Source organism: Rattus norvegicus, chromosome 17 (genome assembly GCF_036323735.1).
Source record: "Rattus norvegicus strain BN/NHsdMcwi chromosome 17, GRCr8, whole genome shotgun sequence".
NCBI lineage: Eukaryota > Metazoa > Chordata > Mammalia > Rodentia > Muridae > Rattus > Rattus norvegicus.
The window spans coordinates 51,953,396-51,980,657 of record NC_086035.1 but is presented as its reverse complement, the minus strand read 5'-3'; the positions used below and the strand labels follow the sequence as shown (position 1 = coordinate 51,980,657).

The 27,262-nt window shown below is 37.7% G+C and overlaps 1 protein-coding gene across 8 annotated transcripts in view; it reads right to left on the bottom strand.

The window, feature by feature from the left end:
• Cdk13 (cyclin-dependent kinase 13) overlaps positions 1-27,262 on the bottom strand; it is a 94,244-nt gene that overhangs the window by 59,561 nt on the left and 7,421 nt on the right. For 7 of the 8 annotated variants that reach the window (XM_039095721.2, XM_039095722.2, XM_039095724.2 and 4 more), the window contains exon 2: positions 3,938-4,594. In XM_039095721.2, the coding sequence (XP_038951649.1) occupies positions 3,938-4,594 (657 nt within the window). Of the gene's footprint in view, positions 1-3,937; positions 4,595-9,820; positions 10,094-27,262 lie in introns of those variants that run through there. The other variant, XM_063276458.1, reaches the window with a different exon arrangement.

The window sequence follows — 27,262 nt, the reverse complement described above, 5'->3', positions numbered from 1 at the left end:
TATATGTAGCACTTCAAATTAGCCAAACTCTGATAGCAACACTGCTAGAAGAAAGAAGGTGGCAAACCAGACTCTCTCGTTCTTCTCCATATAACCTAAACCAATTTCTATGACAAAATCTTTTGAGATCAACTTTTTAAAAATTTATAAAGGGAAAACAGTGATTTGACTCAAAAAATTTAAAAAATCCATAGCAAGTAAAAAACAAAAATAAATAGTGGTGTACGCTTTTAATTCCAACACTCAGGAGGCAAAGGCAGGTGGATCTCAAGCTCCAGGCCAGCCAGACATTTTTTTAAAAGTGGAAAAACAAACAAACAAACAAAAAACCCAAAAAACAAACAAACAAAAAACCCCACAACCCAAAAACAAATGCCAAACAAAAACAAGAGTCTGAACTACAAAGATCTAAAGTCCTAAGGAGAAAAATTCTACACTGAAGACATGAGTCAAACAAAACACCAAGTGTCTGTCCCATTAGCAACCAAATAAGCACAAGACTTAATAATATAACTTCAAGACTATAAAAATTCAAATGGTTAAAATCTATTACTGTTAAGATGATTCCATACCCAAAACAGAGAGCAAGGCATGGTGGCTCGAGCCTTTAACCCCAACACTCTGGAGATTCAGTAGGCAGAGGCAGGCAGATGCCAATCTAATCTACGAAGTTCCAAGACAGCCAGGGACACACAGAGAAACCATGTCTCAAAAAAAGAAACACTAGGGGTTGGGGATTTAGCTCAGTGGTAGAGCGCTTGCCTAGGAAGCGCAAGGCCCTGGGTTCGGTCCCCAGCTCCGGGGAAAAAAAGAACCAAAAAACAGCACAGAAAGAAACACTAGGGCTGGAGAGATGGCTCAGCGGTTGAGAGCACTGACTGTTCTTCCAGAGGTCCTGAGTTCAAATCCCAGCAACCACATGGTGGCTCACAACCATCTGTAATGAGATCTGATGCCCTCTTCTGGTGTGTCTGAGGACAGCTATAGTGTACCTATATACATAAAATAAATAAATTAAAAAAAAAAAGAAACACTAAAGATGATGCCATAACATTTCAGGGTATAAATTAGCATAGTCTTGTTAGGATACAATCTGTTGCTCTCATCTCTGAAGTTTTAAATGGCTATAATTTGTCATATTCTATCTTAACCAAGTGTCTATATACATTAATAGTAGAAAGTATGTAACTATTATTATAGATAAGCATCTGGACCTATCAAAACTAACATGGAAATATCTTCAACACAGTAAATGAAAAAAAGTGAGTTAGTATTATGAACCTAATAACCTAATTCATTTTAAGTAAGGAAAACAATCATGTTTTTATAAAAACACAATGGTAACAGAAAAATGGTTTGCTGCAGTTATGGGAGAAAGATTCAAAGTGAGTATGACATACACCATTTGCAGTTATGGGAGAAGGATTCAAAGTGAGAATGACATACACTATTTGCCTAAGACTCGTAGAGGCACCAGTCAGTGAAAAGATGGAAGAATTTGGCTCACAGGAACCTCTGATTGGTAGACTATGACTGATAATGTAGAAAAAAGTTTCCTACAATTAAAAAGACTGGGAGGAATAGAAAGAACTGCCCTTTTAATATTAGTTTTATTAACAGCTATTAAGAGTAATCAAATTCCAAGATCATCATTTGCAGTTCCTATTATAGTAACTGATTATGACAAATCTTATTAGTGGGTGCTAAACCATTTGCAGGGAAAGCAAATCTTCAAACTGACAAATGTGTCATCCTATAGCTTCTAAAGGCAAAAGTACTTTCTACATAGAGGTTTTAAGATTGGTCATCACTTAATCAAGTTATAACATCACAATTTAACATTGTGTTCATCATATAATAGAAGTACATAAAATCACCTAAATATTCTGGCCCAAAACAGTTATTTGTTCTGAAGCTACCCAAGATCCAAGTGATTTCTAATATAGAAAATGAAAAGGTAAGAGAAAGTGAACTCTCATCTAAAAGACATAATCAGACAAATACTACTGTAAGTCTACAAATCAAGACTTTCCACTAATGAATGTTAGCAGTGCAATTGTCTTAGGTTACATTAATGGTACATGTGACTAAACTGAAAACTATGGCAGCTACTTCTTTTCAAAAGATGTGTATACATATACACCTTCCCTATACAGAGAAATTAAGAGCATAGAAATAAATATTAAATAAAATATTAGCATTTGTTGACTCTAAAAAAGTGGTTCTCAACCTGTGAGTCACAACCTCTTGGAGAGGACACTTAACAATCCTTTCACGGGGGTTGCCTGGGATCATCTTGCATATCAGATATATTTACATTATGATTCATAACAGTAACAAATTTACAGCTATAAAGTAGGAACAAAAGTAATTTTATGGTTAGAGGTCACCACACATAAAGTGTATTAAAAGGTCACAGCACTTAATCGAATGGAATATCGAGAACCACTGCTCTAGAAGTTTGTATAGATGTTAATTTTGTTATTTAACTTTTTAAAATGCCTGAATACATAAAACTAAAAACAGAGTTCAGATTTACAAAGTCATAGTCACAAGCACACACAATCTTTCATAGATAAGTACTTAAGGATGTCAGTATGAAAGTTAACTAGGAATGGGTAGAAACATGCTTAAAGAAAGCAAAATGGAAAGCACTCCTTAAAACAGGACTGCTGAGATTGGGTAGACCATTACGGTTCTTTAAAATGATCTTTAGATTTCCAGCGAAGGACAAGTAAATAAAGATAATGTCCACACATTCAAGTTTCCAAAAGCAAATATACCAGAACAGAAAAGATGATCTCCAACAACAAGATAATTGACAATTTCAACAAATACCCAATTTCTCCCCAACCCTGCCCCAGAAACAAACAACAAAAACAAAACCAATCTACATCATGCTGCTAAAAGGAAACTTTTAAACATAAAACTGCCATGCTAAGACTGGTGAAAAGGGATGTGGGGGTTTGGAGTGGCTCCTTCCTTATGAAAGGGGAGAAAAGCCAACAGTCTGTGTTTATAAAAACCTAAAAACAAGTCCTTTTAGAACAAAGTATGAAGTCTATTATACCTTGTAACTCTAAACAATAATAATTAGCCATTTCTTTCTTTTTTTATTTAATAAAAACATCATTAACCTAAGGTAGTCACTATTTCCTATTGTCTTGATTTATACTAAAGCTAATAATCATAGTATCTGAGATGCACAGAACTTTAGTTTACAAAATTTTATCAGGTCATTTAATTTAAAAAACTAAGCTGATTTTTCAGGATAAGTATTTTTACTTTTGGATATAAATACATGAAACAGAGAATAGAAAAACTGAAAACATAAGACTACCAACAGCTATGACTTTCTACATGTAGTCCACTAACAAATTTATTGTACTAATAAAATTTAGACTATAAAAATATCTTTTGCCCCATCCAAGTAATTTTAACCATTTCTTTTTCACTTTTTTATTTCTATTTACTTAAAACTTTGCTGAAAACAATGTTTCCTCCTCTTTATATACGTAAAACCTTGTACTTAATCACTGAAAGAAATAATTGGCACAGCCATGTCTGTAGTAGTATTCAGTAATAGTAAGAAAACATAAACACAAAATACATACAAACCCACGGAGACACAATGAAAACCAAAAAGCAAGAGACAGTATAGATCAAGAAAGGGTGTGATGGTGCACGCCCTTAACACAAGCACTCAGGAGCTCTGCAGAGGCAGACAGATCTCTGTGGGTTAGGAAGTTAGCCTATTCTAAACAGCAAGTTCCAGGCCAGCCTAAATGGTGTAAAGGTCCTCTGAGTCTCCTTTTACCACCCATTCCCTAAAAAACAACAAAATAGAAACACTTTTATAATAACTTCAGAAAGGGATACATTAAATACATTGTTTCTTTGAAGAGCTACCATAAATTTCAAGTTTGTCTGGACTTACCTATCAGCATCTTTATCTTCAGGCAACATGGGAGGCAAAGGTAATGGTGGTAATGTAGAGGTCACTAAAGCCACATGTTGCTCCTTCTCCTTGGCTCCTACACTTGGTGTGAGTGGCTTGGTTTTCTCTTTAGTAGACACTGGTTCTTCCTTTGTAGCAGCAGGTTTACTCTCTTTCCCAACAACTGTTTTCTTGGTAGCTTTCTCTACAATCAAATTATTGTCTACTTTTGTTACTTGAAGCGGTGGCTTTGTTTTTGTCTTGTCACTTTTGACAGTCCCACCACTTGAAGGAGAAGGTGCATGCTCAGTTTTAAGTTTTTTGACTTCCTTCACATGGTTTGTCTGTGAGACACTGGCACCAGTTTCTGTGTTCCCCTTGGTAGGTGTAGAAACACTAGAGGCTTTTGCAGCTTTGGCAGCTGCCTCAGCAGCCTTAGCAGCTTCTGCAGCTTTGGCTGCCTCTGCAGCTCTTGCTGCCTCTGCAGCTCGTGCCTTTTTATTCTTGTTTAATTCAGCTGCCAGGCTACTCTTCAGAGTTAGTGTGCTAGGAGAAATGCTTGAATGACGACTTCGGGATCTAGACAATCTGTGCCTGCTACGAGATCTTGAGTGCCTAGATGAATAGGGGCTTCTGCTTCGGGATTTGGCAGATCGTCTGATGAAAAATAATTAACATTTAGTCAATAACCAAATTAAATTTTGTAGAGTGCTAATTTGAATCTCTTGAAATGAAGCAAATTTACTTAATTTCAAAATGGTAATATAGTGTTTCTGAAGTTAAGTAAAATACCAGATGACAATTTTCTTTAAAATATTCTTCCTTTCTCTGGCCTTTGAATGCCCAAGATAAACCTGGATTTAAAACAAACAAACAAAACCTCCCTGAAAAATGTAATAATTAGGGCAGCAACAGGCCATCACTGTTAACTCAGAAAGGAGAGATAAGGTACGGATTTACCTGGATAGCAGCAGATAGTCTTCCACTCCCACCCACTCCCCACTCCCCCCACCCCCCTTCACTTGGTTACATTTTCTGACACAAACTGTCTTCACCATGACTCCTATTTTTGACACTTCAGAGTTCCCTGATACTCCTCTTTTAAAGGTCCTTTCTATCGTACCCCTAAATCCCTTCATTAAAAACCCATCACCTACAATGAGGCTCACAAACATCCCTAAATCCAGTTGCAAAAACTCTGACACCCTCTTCTGACCTCCACAGGCTCCTGTGCACACAGGGTGGTGCACATGCACACACTCTATTGTGTATACACATCCCTAAATACTCTGGGGGAAAATGTATCTGCACTGGCAATATCAAATCTTAAAAAAGATCTCTTAACCATCTAAATGAGATTCCACTTCATTCTAGAGCCTTAACTAGCTAAGTTTTCTGTGTGTGTGTTTGGGGGTGGGGGAAATAAATTCACAATTTTTAACTCTACAGGAGACAGGTTAACACAATTTAACATACTGAACAGAGGAAAAGACAGCTCTTTAACTAGACTTTGGCAGAAATGATGGTTATAAAGTAGAACCAGTTAACACAGTAAGCTACCAAGAAAACAGCCCTTACTCAAGAAATGTAGCAGAAATTACAGGAAGCAGGAAAGTAAAGCAAGAAATTCTAGGAGCCCATAGTGAAAATGGGCAGAAACAAAAAAAAAAAAAAAAAAAAAAAAAAAGAATATTCCCTTTTATGCCTAGTATTAGAGATATTTTTATAAACATTCTATAATCCTATAATACAAGTGAAATTACTAGGTTAAGGATAAAACTTAAATGAAAATCATAGTTTGATAGCCTCAAAATTTAATATAGAAAAACAAAACTCAGCCAGGCGTGGTGGTCTTTTAATCCCAGCACTCAGAAAGTAGAGGCAGTCGAATCTCTGTGAGCTCTAGGCCAGCTGGGTTTACAAACCAAGTTCCAGGACAGCCAGAGTTACACGGAAAAACCCTGTCTAAAAAACCAAAACCAAACCAAAACTCAAAGTTGGGTAACTTTTACTAATGACTTTGCCATACATTACTAAAAGCATTACCACTTTACTAATGCTTCAGGCATGTCATTCATTAAGAAAGAAATGCATGTTCAAACCTCTAACAAATTACTATAAGATACTTTTTACAAATAAAATTTTTTTAAATTTTTTCTTGGACTGACAATACATTTGGTCAAAGTGCTTCCCAAGAAATCTGAGTGCAGAAAATTCAACCTCCAAGAATCTACAAGATAGAAGAGAACTAACTTCTGCAAACTGTCCTCTGACCTCAGTGTACACACACACAAATACAATTAAAATATTTTCTTCTAATAGTTCTATATTGTTGAATCTATAATGAGCACATATTAATTATTCATTGCTTGGTTTCAACAAGTTAAAAGAGCTCTTTAAGAGCAAAAAAGGTGGCTCCCAGGTTAAGAGCACTATGTGCTCTCAAAGGGTCAGCACTGAGGTCCAGCACCCCAGTTCTAGGAAATCCAAAGTCCCCATCTGGCTTCAATTGACAATACATTTAATTTGCACATACTTACACAGACATACATAATACAAGGTTTTAAAGACATCTTTTAAAAGGCTAAGAGATGGGCTGGAGAGATGGCTCAATGGTTAAGAGCACTAGCTGCTCTTCCAGAGAAGCTTAATTCCCAGGCCCCACATGGCAGCTCACCACTGTCTGTAACTCCAGTTTCCAGGACATCTGACGCCCTCTCATAAAATAAAAGCAAGAAAAAGAGAGACTGTTAAAAAAAGAGAGAGATTATGCTCCTAAGAAGTTTTCCCAAATTCATACAACTCAAATAAAACCAGAACTGAAACTCAACTAACTAGGGTTCACTATTAATTAGGCTAGTTAAGTGTCCCTTGTAGTAGAGTCAGCCTCAAGCTTCCTAATGCTGAGACCCTTTGATACAGTTCCTCATGTTGTGGTGACCCCAACCATAAAATTACTTTTAGTGCTACTTCATGACTGTAATTTTGCTACTGTTATGAACAGTAATGTAAATATTTTTGAGACAGAAATTTGCCAAAAGGGCTCAGCAAAGGGAGAACAAATTAAGAACAGCTGCCTTAAAGAAAGAGCGTAATGTCCATGGAAGCCAGAAGGGGACTTTGGATTGCCTAGTGCGTGGTCCTGACCTTGGTGCTGACTCTTTAAGAGCACCATGCACTCTTAACCCGTGAGCCATCTTTTCAGCTCCAAAAGAATTCTTTTACCTTGTTTAGAACAAGTGAATAATATGTGCTCAACTATATCAGAGACTTTGCAAGAATCCAGTTCTTAACATTGTACTTGGTGAACAAACACAAATTCAGGCTGATCTGTCCTTTGCCACCAAGGCTACTGCAATAGCCTCCTCTTTTCCGAAGCTCCTATCATGCCTCAACAGCCAGCACGGTATTCTAGCCACTTCAGAGTTCCAGGTTACTGCTGACGAAGCATCCTTGATGGACTCCCTTAATCTACATCACCTCTGTGATCTCTTTTTAAAGTCTCTTGGACCATCTAAGTTGGATTTCATTCTTTCTAGAATTTTCACTGGTATACCTAGAGCCAAGTATACCAAGTATATCAAATAAGTATGACAAAATGCTTTATTACAATTTTAGCTTCCTAAATTATTTTTGCTAAAGAATATCCCACCTACTGGGCATCATCTCCCAATATAACTTCTAGGATGATAGAAAACACAGAAGTTTGTGTAATAAATATCCAATACTACGGTTATCCATTATCTCCAATTTTCTGTCTTACTGCCTTGTGGAAATCTCTGTCACATTTATTTTACAAGCTTATTAAATCCTCAAAATAGGCATGAAATGGTTACCAAATTGAAAATCACAATGTTGTCTTTATTTTTTCCAAAATGTCTTTCTACCTCCATGTTTAGTGCACAATAATTAGGAAATGGAACCACTTTAGGTGTCTATCATCATTCAAATGTGTTAAAAAAAAAAAAAAACCATGGTACATACATGAAATGGAACTTTATTGAGCCATAAACAAAATCAAATCATGGCATTTACAGGAAAATGAAAGTGGAAATTGTTAAGCAGATTAAATAAGATTCATTTTTAAAGTGCATTTTTCTCTTAGATGTACAATTTAGATTTTAAATTATTTGTGTCTATTTTTAAAAGACCTCTACACAAAACACTTACCTACCTTCCTAAGTCAAAATTTCAAATGGCTGGGTACGAGACACAAGCAGAAGCAGGCAAAAATCTCGTGTGTGTAAGACCAGTTTGGTCTATATTTCGAGTTCCAGACCAGCCAAGGCTACATAATCAGACACTGGTTAAATAAATTAAAACAACAACAACAAAAAAAAAGATGTTGCTCTGTACTAAATTGATTATGCATTGTTTTAAGTAATCTGCTAATTACTTCCAACCAGCACGGGAGAAGACTCTTAAACGTATCTCATTACAATCTACCTTATCTAATCTGTACTGTTATAGTCACACTACTGATTCCACCAGACCCAGCCCCCTCTGAAGTCAATACTTAGAAAGTACAGATACATCCTCATAATATCTGCCCCTTTTAACATCCTCTATTTCTAATTTTACTATTCTCTATTTAACCAGCCTATAAATTTCATTTCCTGGCAATTGCATTTTAATTACCTCAGCAACTTCTTCATCTTAATGATCCTAATGCTCTATATATTCCCTAATAGCCAAAATCTGAATACTCCATTCCGGTTGCTGTAGCAAACTACCTCAAATATGATGACCTAGAGCAACACAAATTATCTCACAGTTCTAGAAATCCAACAAGCTCTGAGAAATTAAACCACCTCTCTCTGTGGACATCTTGGAAAATCTGTTCTCTTACCATGCCCAGCTTCATTTACTCAAGACCTCCATCACGCAGGCCTCTCTGTCCATCATACTTCTTTCCTCTCTATCATCACATGGCATTTCTGAGTCAACTTTTCATTCAATCATAAATGAACTATCTGGACAATGTACAATCTCTCCACATCAAAATCCTTAATTTAATGACATCTACTTTTTAAGCATACCAACTTTTTGCCACAACATAATTTATATACACACTCTAAGGAGTATAACACAGATATCTTAAGGGACCAGTATGTGGCCTACCATCCTATCTGCTTTTATCTTCAAAACCACTTTTCTCTCTAACTCTACCTACCTTATCTCTTAATCTGCCCCATCCAACTGATATATTCTCTCTGCTCCATTTATTATTGTAGATAGAATAACCAAACCAATTCTCACTGTTAAATGAACTTCTTTTTACATGTTCCAAATCCTTCGCTTTCCTTTTCTTCTTAGTAGTTACTACAAACCTTCACAACTTTCTACATGCTCACAACCTCAGTTCCAATATTTACCAGGTATGTCTTCTCCCACACAAGCTATTAATTACTTCCACCTCATATGCAACCTCACTGCTATCTAAAATTGACCCCTCTGGTAAACTATTGCTGCCTCGTCCTCCTGAACCTTACCTTACAGAGTACTGACCACAAACAGCATAACCTCTAAGTTTGTCAAAAAGCGGTTTCTCATGTCCTTGTCCATATTATAGACTCATACACACAATAATAAATGTTTTAAATTGTTGACAGGTTAGGGAAAAGGTACTGTTTGCTACCTTGCTATTCTCTATTTCCCGTGCCCATAAACTCATATACCCACTAAAATTAACTAGAAAATACGCATATTTTTACAAAACTAGAACCAGAAAAATTCAATGTCTACAATGACAATATTAAGTACATTCTTTAAAATACTTCCTACCATTTCTGCTTCCTGACTATATATGCTGGCAGCTTCTGCCTCTTAAGGTTCTTCTTCCTTACTACATTTATTCTCACACAGATTTTAATTTATACTTACAAATTGTGGTGGTCTGAATAAGAATGGCCCTCACAGGCTCATATATTTGAATGTTTAGTCACCAGAGAGTGGCACTATTTGAAAGGATTAGAAGGATTAGGAGGTGTGGCCTTGTTGGAGGAAGTGTGTCACTGAGTGGGCTTTGAGGTTTCAAAAGCCCACGCCAGGCCCAGTCTCTCTCTCTTTCTCTCTCTCTGCCTATGGATCAGGATGTAGAACTCTCAGCTACTTCTCCAGCACCATGTCTGCCTGCGTGTCGCCATGCTTCCCGCCATGATGATAATGGACTAACCTCTGAAACTGTAAGCAAGCACACAATTAAATGCTTTTTATAAGAATTGCCTTGGTCATAAGTGTCTCTTCACAGCAATAGCTAAGATACACATGATAGCTTAACCCCAGCCTCTTAGGCTGTTTGAATTGCTGAGTTTCTTTACAAAATAATCATCAGATGGATTTTGGCATGGGATTAGGATATGATTCCCATCAATTTCTGAAAAGACCAAAAACCTACCTTGGCTATTTTGTATTATTTATAGGAAATGGTCCTGTCGGTACTGACTATCATAAACGAAAATATTAATCGACTCTAAACAAACCTGAAGACCTCTAAATATGACATTAAGTAGTCAGTCAACATTTAATCTTTTATTTAGTTTAGTTTTCATTCAGTTTTTTAAAGTAAAAACATACAAGCATTTCTTTAGTATCAAATCTGGTTATGTCTTTAAAAGAATTGTATTCATATCAAAGAATTGTTTTAAAGTCAATCTGTAATTTATTATCAGTAACTGTCTAAATTGTATAGCTATTTTGTATGTCTCTATACTGAAATGGGTATGAACCCCTGGTTTAAAAAGTCACCTCTTCCTTACTTCCAACCACCATCCATAGCCCTCATACCATTAAGATGCATATAGTTTTAAATATTCCCTCTTCTCTTACAATGGTGCCTGCTAAAAAGGCAAAAACCTTAAGTCGGTGTACACGCCACAAGATTTCTTTTCCCATATATCCAATTCATCTCCAAGTACTGTCAACTGTACCTTTCTTCTGTTTTAACTAGTCTCTAGATTATTTAACCTAAACAACTACAGCTAATCTTACTATTAGATTCTGAATAATCACTTTTTTGGAGTATTCTCTACATGAGGCTCCTACATCAGATCTCCACCTCTTCTAATTACTCTCAATGCAGCCACCTGAGAATCTTCCAATTACACCTCTACCAACACCCCTTAATCATAACATATACACAGAGGCCTTGTCCTCTACCAACACTCCTTAATCATAACATGTACACAGAGCCCTTGTCCTCTACCAACACTCCTTAATCATAACATGTACACAGAGCCCTTGTCCAGCCAGGGAAAATTAACCGAATACCAGGCCTGTTTTTTCTCACATTGCTCTGATCACCTCCTGTATCTCCCAGACAAAGGGATAGTTAACATCTCAGCACAATGTTAGCCACCTACCTAAAATTTCCCCTCATTTGAACTGCAGGGTTCAACCCAGCATACAAGAAGCCTTGAGTTCAATCATCCACACAACTTATACCTAGCATGATGGAACACAACTATAGTGCCAGCACTCAGAAGCTGGAGGTAGAAAAATCAAAAGTTCAAAGCTACACAGCAAGCACCAGACCACTCTGGGACACATGAGAGACTGTCTACGTACACACACAACGCACACATACCAAAATCCCACCTCCTCTTAATATGACAGAGGTAGAGATAGTTTGTCCACTGATCCTCCCACATTATTTGTCTTGTGTCATTATAATAAAAGTAATTTAATAATCTTACCCAATTAAACTGAGAGAACAACCTTCAAAGCTTTGATTCTGAATACGAATCTTTCCAATTCCATATGCTCAAAAATATTTATATGAGAACACCACTGATGCCATTCTTCTGGAATGTAATGTCACCTGTTAACCCGGTTATCAAGGTACTGCAGATCAGTCTGGTACTAATTGAGCTTTCCCTACTTTTAAGGTTTGAATGTATTTAGTCCCACAGGTGCATTTGTTCACTACCTAGTGGTACTGTTTGTGAAGGTTATAGAAACTTTAGGAGTAGAAATTTGCTTAAATCAGTCTATCACTAGTGGCAGGCTCTCAGGTTTTATAGCCTGGTCCTCCTATTGTCTTTGTTTCTTATGCATGAAAAAAAATGACTGGCCAGTCTCAAACCTGCTGCTGCCATGTCTGCCCTGCAACACTGTGTACCCTCTGCAACTGTAAATAAACTTTTTCTGCCAAAGCTTCTTTTTGTCAAGGTAGTCTATCACCACATCATAAACAAAATTAATATACCTAACAGCTACTAGATTTGACCAATGCTACCCTGTTTTCACTGCCTATGGAGAATATCCCCTATCTGGTTTAATGAATCCTTCCCAATTTTCACACGATAATCCAAGAGTCCTTCCTTCATACAGCCTCACCAATTCCAAGAAAGACACAATAGTGCCTTATCAGCACCCACCTTGTAACCAGATTCATCATTTACCTCATTACCATATCAAATTATAGCTTCTTTGAAGAGCATAATATAATGGAAGACAATTTTATTTTGTCACATTATATTCCATAGCTTAATGTCATTTGGATAGCAGTTCTTAGTCAAATGAATATAACACAATTAACATTGGTGTACAAAATGCACTTCATTTGATTTGCTCTTCCTTCAGCAATGAAAATACATAGAGAGCAAATGGGAAAACTAGGACATCATGCTAAGAGAGTTGTTACACATTCGTCAGAAACTACTGAGAGGAAAAAAATTAAGACAAGAAAGTCACCCTATCCAGAAAGTCTGGCGTCACTTTCCCCTACCAAACTGGACTCTTTCACCTTCATTTACTTAGCTCTTAGCTGGCTTTCTTTCAAAAGTCAGGCTGAAGTTTGTTCTCTGTAATCTGTCCAATTTGCTAAAATCTCAACATTTGCCACTTACCACAAAGCACTCCAGAATCACATTTTTTTTAAATAACAAAACCCAGAATTTATAATTAAATAAAAGTAAATGTTTTTCCTCCACCATTAGGGATAAGAGAAGGAAGTCTCTTCTTACTACCTTAGCATTATACTGGAGATTCTAGTCATTGTAATTAGGCAAGAAAAAAAGTTAATTAAATCAAGAAGCAAAAAAGCCAGCTATGTCAATTATCAGATGGTATAATCTTGTTTATAGAAAAATCCTAGAATCCACTAAAAATATAGAAACTAATAAAAAAAAATGAGTCAACAAAGTTACCCAATATGAAAAATAGTTCTAGTTCTAGGCAGCGCAGTGGTGGCCTACACTTCTAATCCTAGCACTAGTGAGGCGGAGGCAAGCAGATCTCTGAGTTCGAGCCAGCAAGTTCTACACAGCAAGTTCCAGAACAGTCAAGGGCTACACAGGCAAACTCTGTCTTCAAACAAACAAAAATCCTCAAAAAAAAAAAAAAAAAAAAGGAAGGAAGGAAGGAAGGAAACGATGTTTTAGTCCTACACATTATCAATGAATAGTAAGCACATATAGACAAATAGCTCAAGCTATCTGCCTATGGGCCTATGAAAGAACATAAACTCCAAGTTCAAGGAAATAATCTGCCTCAAAGGAATAAGACAGAGTAACAAGAGGACACTATAGGATACCCTCCTCTTGCTTCCATGTGTGCACACATAGTCACGTACACCCACACAGGTATACACATATGTAACACATACAAATAAAAATAAGAATTTAAAAGTCATGTTTTTAAAAACCTACTAAGATACCCAAAATGGCAGAGAAAGCTCAGGTACAGTTGGCCAGAGTTCACAAGGAATAAACTGGGAAAGCTAAAAACTAGCTATTTGAAAAGTAACTTACTTAGATGGTTGGTGGGAAAAAGTTAGCGCTAGCATTAGCAGGAAAAGTCAGGAAAAAAATAGGAGCAGGACATACTTTCTGAAAGACGTCTGCCTCTATGGTGGCTTTGCAGCTGACACCCTATACAAACCACATTCTCAGAAAACTCAGAGCAAGTGGTACAGGATTAGTATTTCAGTATTATGAAACAAGACAAACAGAATACTCCAAGACTGGAAAAGAAACTTTAATCAGATCTGTACAGCATTCAATAAGCTGAAACTAACTCAAAGCAACAAGTAGGAATTAGCAAGAACTGCAGAGCGGCAGTGCCAGCATCTGTTTACATCAGAAGCCCAAAACAAATTTTTCACTAGAATAGTACTCTAATTTCTGTAATGAATTCTAAGAGATGTGACCAGATCTCAGACTCTGAACAGCATTAGGGGGGCATGTTGTGGGTGTGGGTGCGCGCACAGAATTACCTATCAGCAGAGGACTTCCCACCCCCAGGTAAGTGTGGAAAGCAAGAGAGTCCAAAGTGAACATGTAAAAACTGCGTGGAGTACTGAGTGGCTTGTATTGTTGATGGCTACATCAAGGACCCAATGTCTTGCACCCAAAAGAATGACAAGACCTTAACCACAGAATGAGGCTGACAGAAATAGGTAGCATGACTGTTCTATGAACACTGGCCACTGTGTGCAAAACCTAACAAATACTGGTATCTCCTGACTGCAACCTGAAATTGCTCCCATACAGAAAGGTCTCACAAAGACTAGCTGACTTTCCTTCCCACTGCCTGATACATAAACTTGCTAATGTTCTACCGCAAAGCAAGTACTGCTTACTAGATAACAGCTTTTCTGTGTTCTGTGTTTGTGTGCCTGTCCTTTCTTCATTCCCCCATCTCCTTCATCAGGAACTCAATAAAGACAAAGGCAATAATCATCCCAGGCATTTTGCATAGCTGTATCCACCTACCTTGCTCCTTCTCCACACCTATCTTGCCCAATGCCATTGGAGCGCAGGAACTTGACCCTGCTCTGCTGCTGCCCTATACTGCTCCCAACTATTTTCCTTCTGCCTTTTCCTCCCCGAGTGAATAGTCTGGTCTGATTTGCAGAGTCTCTGTGCTCAGGACTGCACTATTAGCTGGTCATGGTGGTGTATCCCTTTAATCCTAGTGCTCAGGAAACAGAGACAGGCAGACCTCTGTGAATTTGAGACAAGCCTGCTCTACAAAAACAGTTCCAGGATAGCCAAGGCTGTTACACATAGAAATCCTGTCTCAAAAAAAACAAAAGAAAAACAGGACAATTCTATATACCAATGGCATATTAGCATTCCTTCAGACAAACCTCTACCACTTCCTACTACTATAGCTCCCTTATTAGGAACATGTCCCTCTTTTATCTCTATCACCCCAATGCTAATTACTATTCTCCCATTTCTTATTTCTTTCTATTAATATGCACTGTAACTAATATCAGTTCACTCAGTATTAACAATATCACTTTGCTCCATAGAATGATTAGCAGTTAAAGAGTGATTGCTGTACACTTAACTATTACTCTGTTTTCACAGGGGGTGTACTCTAGATAGTTAATGACAATTATTGCAGAAAGTATTCTTACAGACCCTGGAAGACAGGAAGGAAGGAAATTAATGATCTAACTCCTGGTGCATAAAGCCTAGGATAAAAAGACAAGTAACATGAAAAGTTAACACAACATTTCATCCTAAAGTTATCAACCTCAGAGTAAAGGCCCAGAATGAGAGACTCAGACAAATTCTAGACCAGGAATCCAAAACAATGACAATATGTTCAAAGAAATGAAAGGGCCTACATAATCTCCTGATTTCATTAAGAAGAAGCACAGAAATAAGAGGAGAATGAAATAAGTCAATGAAGGATAAGGAAATGGAATCCATTAGAGAGACAGGATCAATAAACAAATATCAAACTGAAGTAATGTTAGAAATGAAAATTTCAATGTCAAATAAAAAGCACACTGGAAAAGCTAAAGAGAAGGTTCAGGCGTTAAGAGAACCAGAGTTCAACTCCCAACTGTCTGTAACTTCAGTCCCAGGGCATCCAGCATCCACTTCTAACCTCTACAGCACTGCACACACATAGTGCAAAGTACCCATATACATAAAAATGTTTAATCAAAGGAAAACAGCATAACCACAGCTGTGTCCTAGCAGGTGTCCAAGCTCTGCTTGTCCAAAGCCTAACAATCACCCCCACCTACCACACCATAGCAGCATTTGGAGTCCAACTCAGAACTCAAGAAGTCCCCCATACACATTTTACCCATCTTCCTGGTAGTCATACTACCCACCACTCTACTGAAAACCACATGAAACCACATGAAGACCAAGAATTACAGGTAAGGAACTTCCAAACCAGTCAAATCCATTTACCAAGATGCCCTGGAACCATAGTGCTCTGTGCTCCTAATCCCACATACAGATTCCAGGACTAACCTCCTCTATCTGAGAACAATGGGACATTCTGGGATCTGCTCCTAGCCCCCACAGAGCACTACTCATTTCCACTCTGACCCCAGCCCCTGCTACCCAAAGACTATTTTCAGAATCTAGAGCACACTCCACAATGAGAATCTTCTAAGACATCCAGGCTCAGAAGTTGGAACTATCCCTAGCTGAGCCAAGACCACAGACCTGACATGCTATTCAAGCATCAATAGAATGGCTCTGAGAATGAAAAACAAGCACCATTCTGCTGATTCAAAAGAGACACGTTGGGGTAACAGCAAACAAAGATCCAAACACCCACTGAACAAATAAATGTGAGACCAGATGCCCATATCAAAAAACACTACTCCTGATATTAGCCCCATAGCATAATATTCCCCAAGAAAAGCAACCTAGCTTAATGTACAATGACTTCAAAATAGCAATTACAAATATCTTCAAAAAAACTCAGAAGTAGGTACAAATGCCTAACCTAATGAAAACTGCAACACAAACAGTTGAATAAAATAATAAAACTAGTTCAAGATTTGAAAATATATTTTAAATCAAATTTTTCTTTCTTGTCATCTTCCAGTTGGAAATATTTATAATGTGCAGGGGGTACAATGTTTTTGTAGAGTTGAGATGCCCTTTACTTTTTTAGACTAAGACCAAACATCTTCTAGGATTAGAATACTCTCTGCAACTCATTTCCAAAACTAAAGAGACTCTCTAAAGCAAAATTCAATTAAAATAAAAACTCATATGAAAAGTTCAGGGAGAGAAACAAAAAGCTCAGAGAAAAGTCTCACCAAAGTATTTTATCATGTGGAAAAGAGAATAATATCAGGTCTTAAAGACAAAACAGAGGAAGTGGGTAACTCCATGAAAAAAAAAAAAAAAAGGTTAAACCTTTAAAAATAAATAAATAACTTTAAATTTAAAAAAAAAACCTTCTGGAACAGAATTAGCAGGAAATCTGGGACATTACAAAGTAACTAAACGTACGTAACTATATGTATAGGGAAAAAAATTCAAAGGCACAGAAAATATTTTCAACAAAATCACAAAAGAAAATTTCTCCCCCAAAAAGGAAAGAAAAGCCACTAAAGTGCAAAAGACATGCAGAACATCAAATAAACAAGACCAGAAATATCAATCCCCATGTCACATAAAACATTAAATGTACAAAACAAAGAATGTATATTGAAGGCTACAAGAGAGGAAAACCAAGCCACATAGAAAGGCAGGTACATAAAAATAACTTTAAAAATCAGAGTTTGAAAGCTAGAAGGTCCTGAACTGATTTCTGTAACCTTTAAAAGACAATACACACCAACACAAACTACTACACCAGGGAAAATTACCACTCACAATCAAAGGAGAAAGAAAAACTTTCCATAAAAAAAAAAAAACAAATTTAAGTAATTTATGTAAACCAACATAAATCCACAGTTATACAGTGGATATGTCAGTCTAAAGAAAGGTAAACGATATCCAGAAGAAAACAATATATAATCCTGTAACAGTGAACCAAATGAAGTCTAAAAAACACAACTAGATGACAGGAATAAATATTATTCAACAATAATTCTCAGTATTAATGATCTCAATCTCCCAGTAAAAGGACAGGAATAGATCGGATTAGAAATCAGGATCCAGTAACTCGCCAAAATGACGAACACAAAAGGAAGGAGGAGAGGTACTCGGTATATGTTCTCTAGGCCTTTTAGGAAACATGGAGTTGTTCCTTTGGCCACATACATGCGAAATCTACAAGAGTGATATTGTAGACATCAAGGGAATGGGCACTGTTCAAAAAGGAATGCCCCATAAATGTTACCATGGCAAAACCAGAAGAGTCTACAATGTCACCCAGCATGCCGTGGGCATCACTGTAAACAAGCAAGTTAAAGGCAATATTCTGGCCAAGAAGAACAATGCACGGATTGAGCATATCAAGCACTCAAAGAGCAGAGACAGCTTCCTGAAGCGGGTGAAGGAGAACGATCAGAAGAAAAAGGAAGCCAAAGAGAAGGGCACCTGGGTTCAGCTGAAGCGCCAGCCTGCGCCAACCAAAGCCCACTTTGTGAGGACTAACGGAAAGGAGCCTGAGCTGCTGGAGCCTATTCCATAGAATTCATGGCCTAATGTACACAAAGGAAATAAAGGACCTGGACTGCAGGGGGGGGGGGGTGTCCAGCACTCAAGGCCAGCCTGGTCTATAAAGCAAAACGTTCCAAGTTCAAAGAGTTACACAGAGAAGCCCTATCTCAAAAAAATTTTAAAAAAAATTAAAAAATAAAGGAAGGAAAAAAGAAAACAGGAAACATCTTTTACTGCCTATAACATAAGTATTTCATCATCAGTGATAGATTCAGGATAAAGGATGGAAAAAGGTGTTCAAGCAAATGGAACTAAGAAAACAAGCAGGCATAGCTAATCTACTCTCTGATAAAATAGACTTCAAATCACAGCTAGTTAAAAGAGATAGGAAAGGGCATTTCATACTCATTAAAGGAAAAATTCACCAAAAGGATATTATAATCCTAAAGAACATACACCAAGCATGTGGGCATCACATTTCATAAAAGAAAGCACTATAAGATCAAAAACAACAGATTTGCCACAACACAAATGACAGTGAATGACTTCAATAGCCCAATCTCACCAACAGAAAGGTTATCCTGACAAAAATTCTACAGTTCAATGACATCAGAAATCAAACTGAGCTAATGGACATTTATAGAACATTCTGCCAAACACTACAGATACACTTTTTTCTTAGCAGTCCATAGAATTTTCTCCAGAATAGAACACAACTAGAATAACAACAAAAATCAGCCACGACAATATTTAGGAAAATTGAAATAGCATGTTACACTCTACCTGATCACAAAGGAATAAAGCTGGATAACAGTAACAACAACAGAAAAGACAATACACAAACTCATATAAGCTAAACACACCACTGAATGAAAATTCTTTCATGAGGGAAATCAGGAAGATAATTTATGAGTGAAAATGCAAACCAAAACCTTTGAGACACAATTACGATGGAGGTAAGAGATCTTGGAGCACTAAGCACCTACATCATGGAGAGAGATCACATTTATAATTTAATGTTACACTTGAATGCCTTGGAAAACAAAAACACCAGGGAGGCCAGAAGGGAGTGGGTGGAGTGGGAAGTGGGGAAGTGGGAAGTGGGGAAGTGGGGAAGTGGGAAGTGGGGAAGTGGGGAAGTGGGAAGTGGGGAAGTGGGGAAGTGGGGAAGTGGGAAGTGGGGAAGTGGGGAAGTGGGGAAGTGGGAAGTGGGGAAGTGGGAAGTGGGGAAGTGGGAAGTGGGGAAGTGGGGAAGTGGGAAGTGGGAAGTGGGGAAGTGGGAAGGGGAAGATTGAAGGCCTTGGAAACCAAAAATCACCAGGGGCAGAAGGGAATAGAAGTCAGGGATAAAATTAACAAAAGAGAAGTGGGGGGAAAAATACAAAGATTCAGTGAGGAGTTCTTTGGTTCTTTGAAAAGATTAACAAAATTGACAACCTTTGGCCAAATGAACCAAAAAGAAAGAAAATACAAATTAATAAAAGCAGAGATGAGAAGAGAAACATTTCAGCAGATGCTGAGGAAATTAATAAAATCATAAGGCCATAATATAAAAATTTATATTCCACTAATCTGAAAAAGCTAAAATAAAATAAATAGATAAAATTTGATAACCATAATCTACCAAAAGTAAATCAAGATGAAATGAGCAAAAAGATCCCTCACAACCAGTGAGAAAGAAGCAGTAGTCTCACAACTAAAACCACAAATAAAAGACACCTCAGAACCAGTTATACACAGTTTAGAATTTTACCAGACTGTCAATGAACAATTTATTCCACAAAACAGAAAATGAAGGAATACATCCAAATCCTTTTTATGAAGCCCTGACACCAAAACCAGACAAAGATACCCACCCACCCCCCAAAAAACAATCTCTCTGATGAAACACTAATACAAAAATCCTCATTAAAATGGTTGTAAAATGAGTTTAAGAACACACAGAAAAGATTAGACATCATGGTCAAGTTGGCTTCATCTCAAAGATACCATCACAGATCAGCTTTACTCCAGAGATACAAAGATGTGTCAACAACATTTACAGTGTTTAAAAAAAAGGTTTACGAAAAAGGACATAACAATTTTAAATGTGTACCAAATTATCAGTGTAACCCTCATAAAACAAACTCTTCTACACAAAGAGACAAGTTTGGAACAGAGACTTTAACATTCACTCTCAATCATGCAGATAAAAACAACAAAAGGACATGCCCAGGGTACCTGGGGGGAAGCGGGGGGTGGAAAAAGGGGGCGCAGGATCAGGTGTGGGAGAAGATGGGAGAGAAATACAGAGGGTCAAGAAATTGAACAGAAGTGTATAGCAGTGGGAGATGGGGAACTTGGTGGGTAGCCACTAGAAAGTCCCAGAAAAGCAAGTGGCTTCCAGGACCCAACTGGGATGACATTAGCTGAAATATCTAACAAAGGGGAGAGAGAACCTGTAGAGACCATATACAGAGGTTAGGCATGGCCCCTGATTGAGGCATGGGGCTACCCACTCATCTCAAAAACATTAACACAGAATTGCTCCTGTCTAAACGAAATGCAGGGACAAAGAGTGGAGCAGAGACTGAAGGAAAGGCCATCCAGAGACTGCCCCACCTAAGGATCCATCCCATCTGCAGACATCAAACCCAGACACTATTGCTGATGCCAAGATGTGCTTGCTGACAGGAGCCTGGGTATGGCTGTCCCTGGAGAGGCTTTGCTAGAGCCTGACCAATACAGATTGGGATGCTCATGGGCAAACATCTTAGCACAGGGACACCAATGGAGGAATTAGGGGAAGGACTGAAGAACTGAAGGGGTTTGCAAGCTCTCAGGAAGAATAACAGTATCAACCAAACAGAGCTCCCAGGGACTAAACCACCAACCATGGAGAGACCCTAGGCTCCAGCTGCATATGTAGCAAAGGATTGCCTTATCTAGAATCAATGGGAGGGGAGGCCCTTGGTCTGGTGGAGATTCCCCCACATAGGGGAATGCTAGGGCAGTGAGGCAGGAGTGGGTGGGTGGGTAGGTGGGTGGAAGCGCTCCCTCAAACAAGCAGGGGGGAGAGAGATGGGATAGAGGGTTTACAGAGGGGAAACCAGGAAGGGGGAATAACATTTGAAATGTAAATAAATAAAACAACCAATAAAAAAAAGGACATACAAGGGACCCTTGAAATTCTGCTTCACAATCTTTGGGATCAGAGGGGTGGCACACTATGCCCAGTAATAATATACTTCCAAATAGCAATGAGTCATTGAAGAAATCAGGAAGATAATTTTAAAACAAAAGTACAAGTTTTCAGAACCATTGTAATAAAACAAACACAGTTCTAAGAACAAAATTTATAGATGAGTGCTCACATTAAAAAATCTGGATTAAATAAATATCAAATAATTCACTTTATGATCTTCAAAAGCAAAAAAGCCAAATCTAAAATTCGCAGAAGAATGAATACAGATCATGGCAAAAATGTATGAGATAGGGATTAAAGCAAAGTATGGAGAACTAATAAAACCTAGGCTAAGTGTCGGGTGCTCACCTTTAATCCCAGTGTGTAGGAGTTGGGTCATCTTTGGTAAAGTTCAAGGCCAGCCTAGACTATATGAGACCTTGTCCCAAACACAAGAAATTAACATTAAAAAAAAATTAAGAAAGAAGTCAATGAAACAAAGAACTGGTTCTTTGAAAAGACAACAGCCTGGAGAGATGGCTCTGTAGGTACCAGTACCTGCTGCTCAACCATGAAGCCCTGAGTTCAGATTCCCATCTATAACCCCAGCAGGATCTCTGGGGATAAAAATTCAGGCAGGCAGGCAGGCAGGCAGGCAGGCAGGCAGACAAAAAGGCACTGTTTATTATGACAAGGGAGGTGATAAAAATGAGAAAATATTTAAGTATGTCTGAGAGCAGCTAATGAATTAAAAGACCTATAGTAAGTGTAGAGCCAGGCACCCTAGAAGAGGGTCGTAATTCTGAACCCAAGAAGCTGAAACAAGGTACTGAATCTCCAGCTAGCTCGGCTACCCAGTGAAATCCAGTCTCAAAAACAAACCACAGTCAATCCTCACTTTAAAATGAGAAAAAGAACTTAGAGATACCTCTTTAAAAAAAGACATTCAAATGTCCAAGAACTATGCTCATTTTCACAATACCTCAAAGAAATGTAAATAAAACCACACTGACATGTGGACATAATGTTATTGTGCACTATGTGAAGATTCAAATGCTGATTTTTGTCTCCCCTATATCTGGTTGCAATCCTTATTCAGAGAAATCTCCTGTCTCAATTTTGTGTAAACATCAGATCCCCACTTGTTCCCTGATGTGTCAATAAAGAGATTAACAGCCAATGAATGAGCAGGAGAGAGAATAGGACTGGACTTCCTGCCAGCCAGGGGAGGGAGTCAAAGAGAAAAGAGAGGACTACTGGAGCAGAGAAAGCCATAAAATCCAAGTTATCTGGGGGATTTTGGCTGGGAGGTAGCCAGACTAGTTTAGAGGATTAGAATGGAGTAACTGCTCAATACTGTTGTGCCTAAAAGCTCGTTGCAGTCTCAACTACTTAAGAGTTAGCTGGGTAAAACAAAAACTGTAACGCACTTATTCAAAAACCACTAACACCGACATACAGCTGTTTTTGACTACTTTGTGGGTTATTTCTTCCACCCTTCTCTACCCTTTTTCTTCCAACCTTTAAATCCCCTAACACAAGATAAGAGAAAAAAAGAATAGAGAGGAAAGGAAAGAGATCCCTGAATAAAGTCAGACCAAGCTACCCTCAAACTCACAGAAACCAGCCAGCCTCTGCCTCCCTCCCAAATGCTGGGATTAATGGCATGTGTCACCATCATCCAGCATTAATCGTTATAGTGATAAAGTTCATAGCCCAGATGTTCATTAATTAACAGTAAAATGTAGGCTTCTCTGCATAGCAGAGTATTAGTTGACACATTACATAACACTTTATTCCATTTTATGTTCAACTAATACATTTAAAAAGACTAGCATTTCACACATCTGCTGTAACAAGTTCTAATCTACTAAGCCTAAACTGTCTTCATGTTTCACTGAACTATGACCTGAGGTTTTTTTATTAATCATTTTATACATTTACATTTCAAATGATATCCCCCTTCCCAGTTACCTCTCCACTAACCTCCCACCCTATTCCCCTTCTCCCCCCTCCCCTTTACCTCCGTGAGGATGCTCCTCCACCCATTCACCCACTCCCACCTTACCCCTCTAGCATCCCCCTATGTTAAGACATAAAGCCACCCTCCCCTCTCATCAATGTCAGATAAAGAAAGTTGGTCTGAGTAGAGAACTGTGTCTAATTTGCATTAAGGTGCACCCGAGAATCTAATTAGAATTAGATTAGTTTAGAATATAATATATAATATATATTAGATTCCCAGATCATTTTAGACTTTTTAACATTAACATATTTAAAAAACTGCTGGTGTTGAACATTTTCTTGTCTAAATCAGGTTAATATCATTTTCTGGATCACATACTGTGCTAGATGTTGAGAAATACTACCTTAAAACAATACCTCACTGGATATAAAATCAAGTGACTGAAAGAAAAAAAACGAAATGAGAAATTCTCAAACTATGGAAGCCATGTGTAGGCATTTCAAAATACTGACAAAGAAATAATATTGATTTAGGATTCTAAAATCAGGAGCAATATCTTTCAAAATAGAAACTTTGAAATATACAAACTAGCAGACTGCATTCTAAGAACTCTAGTACACTGGCCAGGGGAAATTCAACAAGTTAGACCTATACAAAGAAATGAAAAGCACTTGAAAAGGTAGGTATATCAGTAATATGACCCCACATTTTAAAATTCTGTGTCTATAGATAAGACGCATGTGTCATACATGTCTAAAAACAAATCTACTAAGAATATGCAAAGAGGAAGGTGCTGCTGGAATTTCCAACCCCAATAAACCCTTATTAAAAAAAACACACAATCCAGTTATTATAATTATTAGCTATATGTCTAGACTGAGCAGAACTAACACTATACTAAATTTATTCCCCAGCTACAAGACCCTAGTTAACTCGCAATTTCTCCTGGTCCAGCACAGCTTCTCCTCCTCCTACTCTCTTCAGTTCTCTCTCCTTCCCCTCTGGTACTCTTCTGCCTTTCTACCTGCACCCACCTCAAAACTCCACTGCCCAATCACAGGTTCTAGCCTTTATTGACCAATTAAAATGGGGAGGAGGGCCACAGAAGATCACCTGAGTATGGGATAGGACACTCATCAGCCGCAGCCACTCTTGAGGAAGCAGAATTAACATCAGAATACAAACAACATCTGTACAACCCACAACTGGAAGTTATGCTTGTGAAATACCATTATACATTATAAAGATGAACTTTAGAACCAAGAAGAAAATCCTTTTCACTTCAAGATTAGACAAAGGTTTTTTTTATTACCCAATTTTACAAATCATAAAAGTTAAACTGCTACTTGGACTTTATAAAAATGGTAAGCTTTTGCTTTCTGAAATTACTGTTAAAGAAAGTAAAGACCAAGACATTGCATTGTCTTGCAAAACAGTAAGCTCAAACAGAGACAAAAAGGTTTGAAAAAAATAAGGACATGGTGTCATCTATAATAAAGTGGATGAATCTGGGAAAAGATTAAAGTGAAATAAGCTGTGTATAGAAAAATAAATGCCCTATGACTTCAGTGTTGCGTAAAATTTAAGAGACAAGCCTGACTTTATTACTCTACCAAATATTTAAGAGTGTCTATAGAGAGTGAGATGGTGTTTAACAGAGGTCTGAGGAAAACATACAGGGAAAGGAGAAATGCTGATCTAAGTGTACAACATGTCAGTTAAAAAACATAAGATTTAGTGATTATATAAAACGATGACTACATAGTAGTGCAGTAGATATTTCAAAATTGCTAAGGAGAGGTTTCACGTAAGAATGGTCATGCACACATGGATGGAATCCCAGGGAGTCAGAAAGGTCAAGAAAGTGGGAAAGCACTGGGGATGATTGAGGTCTGAGTCTAACACACACACACACACACACACACACACACACACACACACACCACTATGTGAGGCGATTTTGAAAGTATCTAGAAGCTCACATTGTGTCTCACAAATGCACACAATCACTACTTATTGATTAAAAATAAAATGTAGCCTTGTATAATCAACAGTACACACCTGTAATCCCACCAACTGAGGAGACTAGAGCAGGTAGACTGTCATGAGTTGGGGCCTAGCCTAGGCTACCCAGCTAGTACTACAACAGCTAGTGAACACAGCAATGCCTTGTCTCAAAAAACAAAAACAAAAACAAAAACCAAAACCACCCACTAGGGGTAAGATGGCTCAGCAGATCAAGGTGTTTGCCATCAAGCCTGACTACCTCAGTTTAATTCCCTGAACCCACAGGACAAAAGAAGAAAAACCAATTCATCCAAGTTGTTCCCTCAACTTCACAAGCATGCACTCACTGGCACATGCACTCGTGAACAAACATATACGCACACAGACAATGAACAGAAATGAACTTAACAACAAGAAGGAACACTCATCACAATGTCAAAATGGACAATTCATGTATTATAGACTTAGGCAAGGGCTGTACTGAGTCACATGATTGATTACCTACCCTTTAGGTAACAGATTTCAGGACATTACAGTCTGAAGAGAGGGCTCAGTGGTTAAGAGCACTTGCTGCTTTTGCAGCAAGCCTTGGTTTGATTCTTAGCACCCACATGATCGCTCACAACAACCTATAACTCCAATTCTGAGGACTCCAATACTCTTTTCCGGTTCCTTGAGTAATACACATTCATGGGTGAACATACTATATATGCAGGCATGTCATACATACACATAAAAATAAATAAATCTTAAAAGAACACTTTCAATTTCATACACTTTTCTGTACTAACTTAAAAATTCTACTATAAGCTTCTATTGTCTTATAAATAGATAAAAACTAAAGAGCAGTGTGGGGGGTGGGGAGAAATTTTATTCCCAAAGAGGTAAAAGAATTTACTCTTAGATACTATGTTAAGTATCAAAGCAACCCAGTGAAAGTAGCCCTGTGTAACTGAAGACAGAGCAGAAGACTGCAGAGGAAGGTAAGTCTACTGCAATTTTTCAGTTCCTTTCAATACCTTTTTCATGTAAATTCCCTATTTTACTAACATGCTATTCTCTAATATACATCCACAGCATTGAGTCTCCCCACAATTTAAAGGTTTTTCTGTTTTATTTTGTGTGTTTGTTTTTTAATATTAATGGCGGGTTTATTGGGAGGCTGCTCTCTGCCACAAGGACCAAAACCAGGAAAGTCACCATGGAGAAGGGGAAGGTTGGGGAAGGGAAAAAGAAAGAGCATGTTCTCGAAGAGGGAAGAGGAAGAGGAAGAGGAAGAGGAGAATTATTGAAAGGTTTTAATTCCATTGCCTTAAAGAAGTAATATCTCTGATTCCAGCTTAGTATTTTTGCTTCCAGCATCAACTTCAAAGCTTATTAATAATTTCCATACGTAAGGTAAAGCTAACACAAAACAAAAATAACAATAACCACCACTATCAATAAAAGGAAAAGAAAGTGACATGGGGGGAGGGGATACCAACCAGGGGAAGAAGTTGGGATTACCTTATATAATATTAAACAACATTCACTTTCAATTCATTTTTTTTTTTCAGGAATAACTGTATTTTAGGGTTTCAAATAAAATAAAAAAGTCTACTCAGAAATTTCCTACCATAATGAGTGATCTTAATTCACCAAGAAAAGCAAATTATTTTTCCTGGTCAGTACAAGATACAGCAAATAAAAGCATCTCATAGGTCTGCATTTATTTTATTTATATTAGAGTGAATGAGCACTCTATTCATTTTCCAGTAAATTAAGACTTTCCTTTTTCTTTTTCTTTTTTTTTTTTTTTTTAGGTGGGGATCTCATTATTCCGTCCTGGCTGGCCTCAAATGAAGAGACATGCCTGCCTCTGCCACACA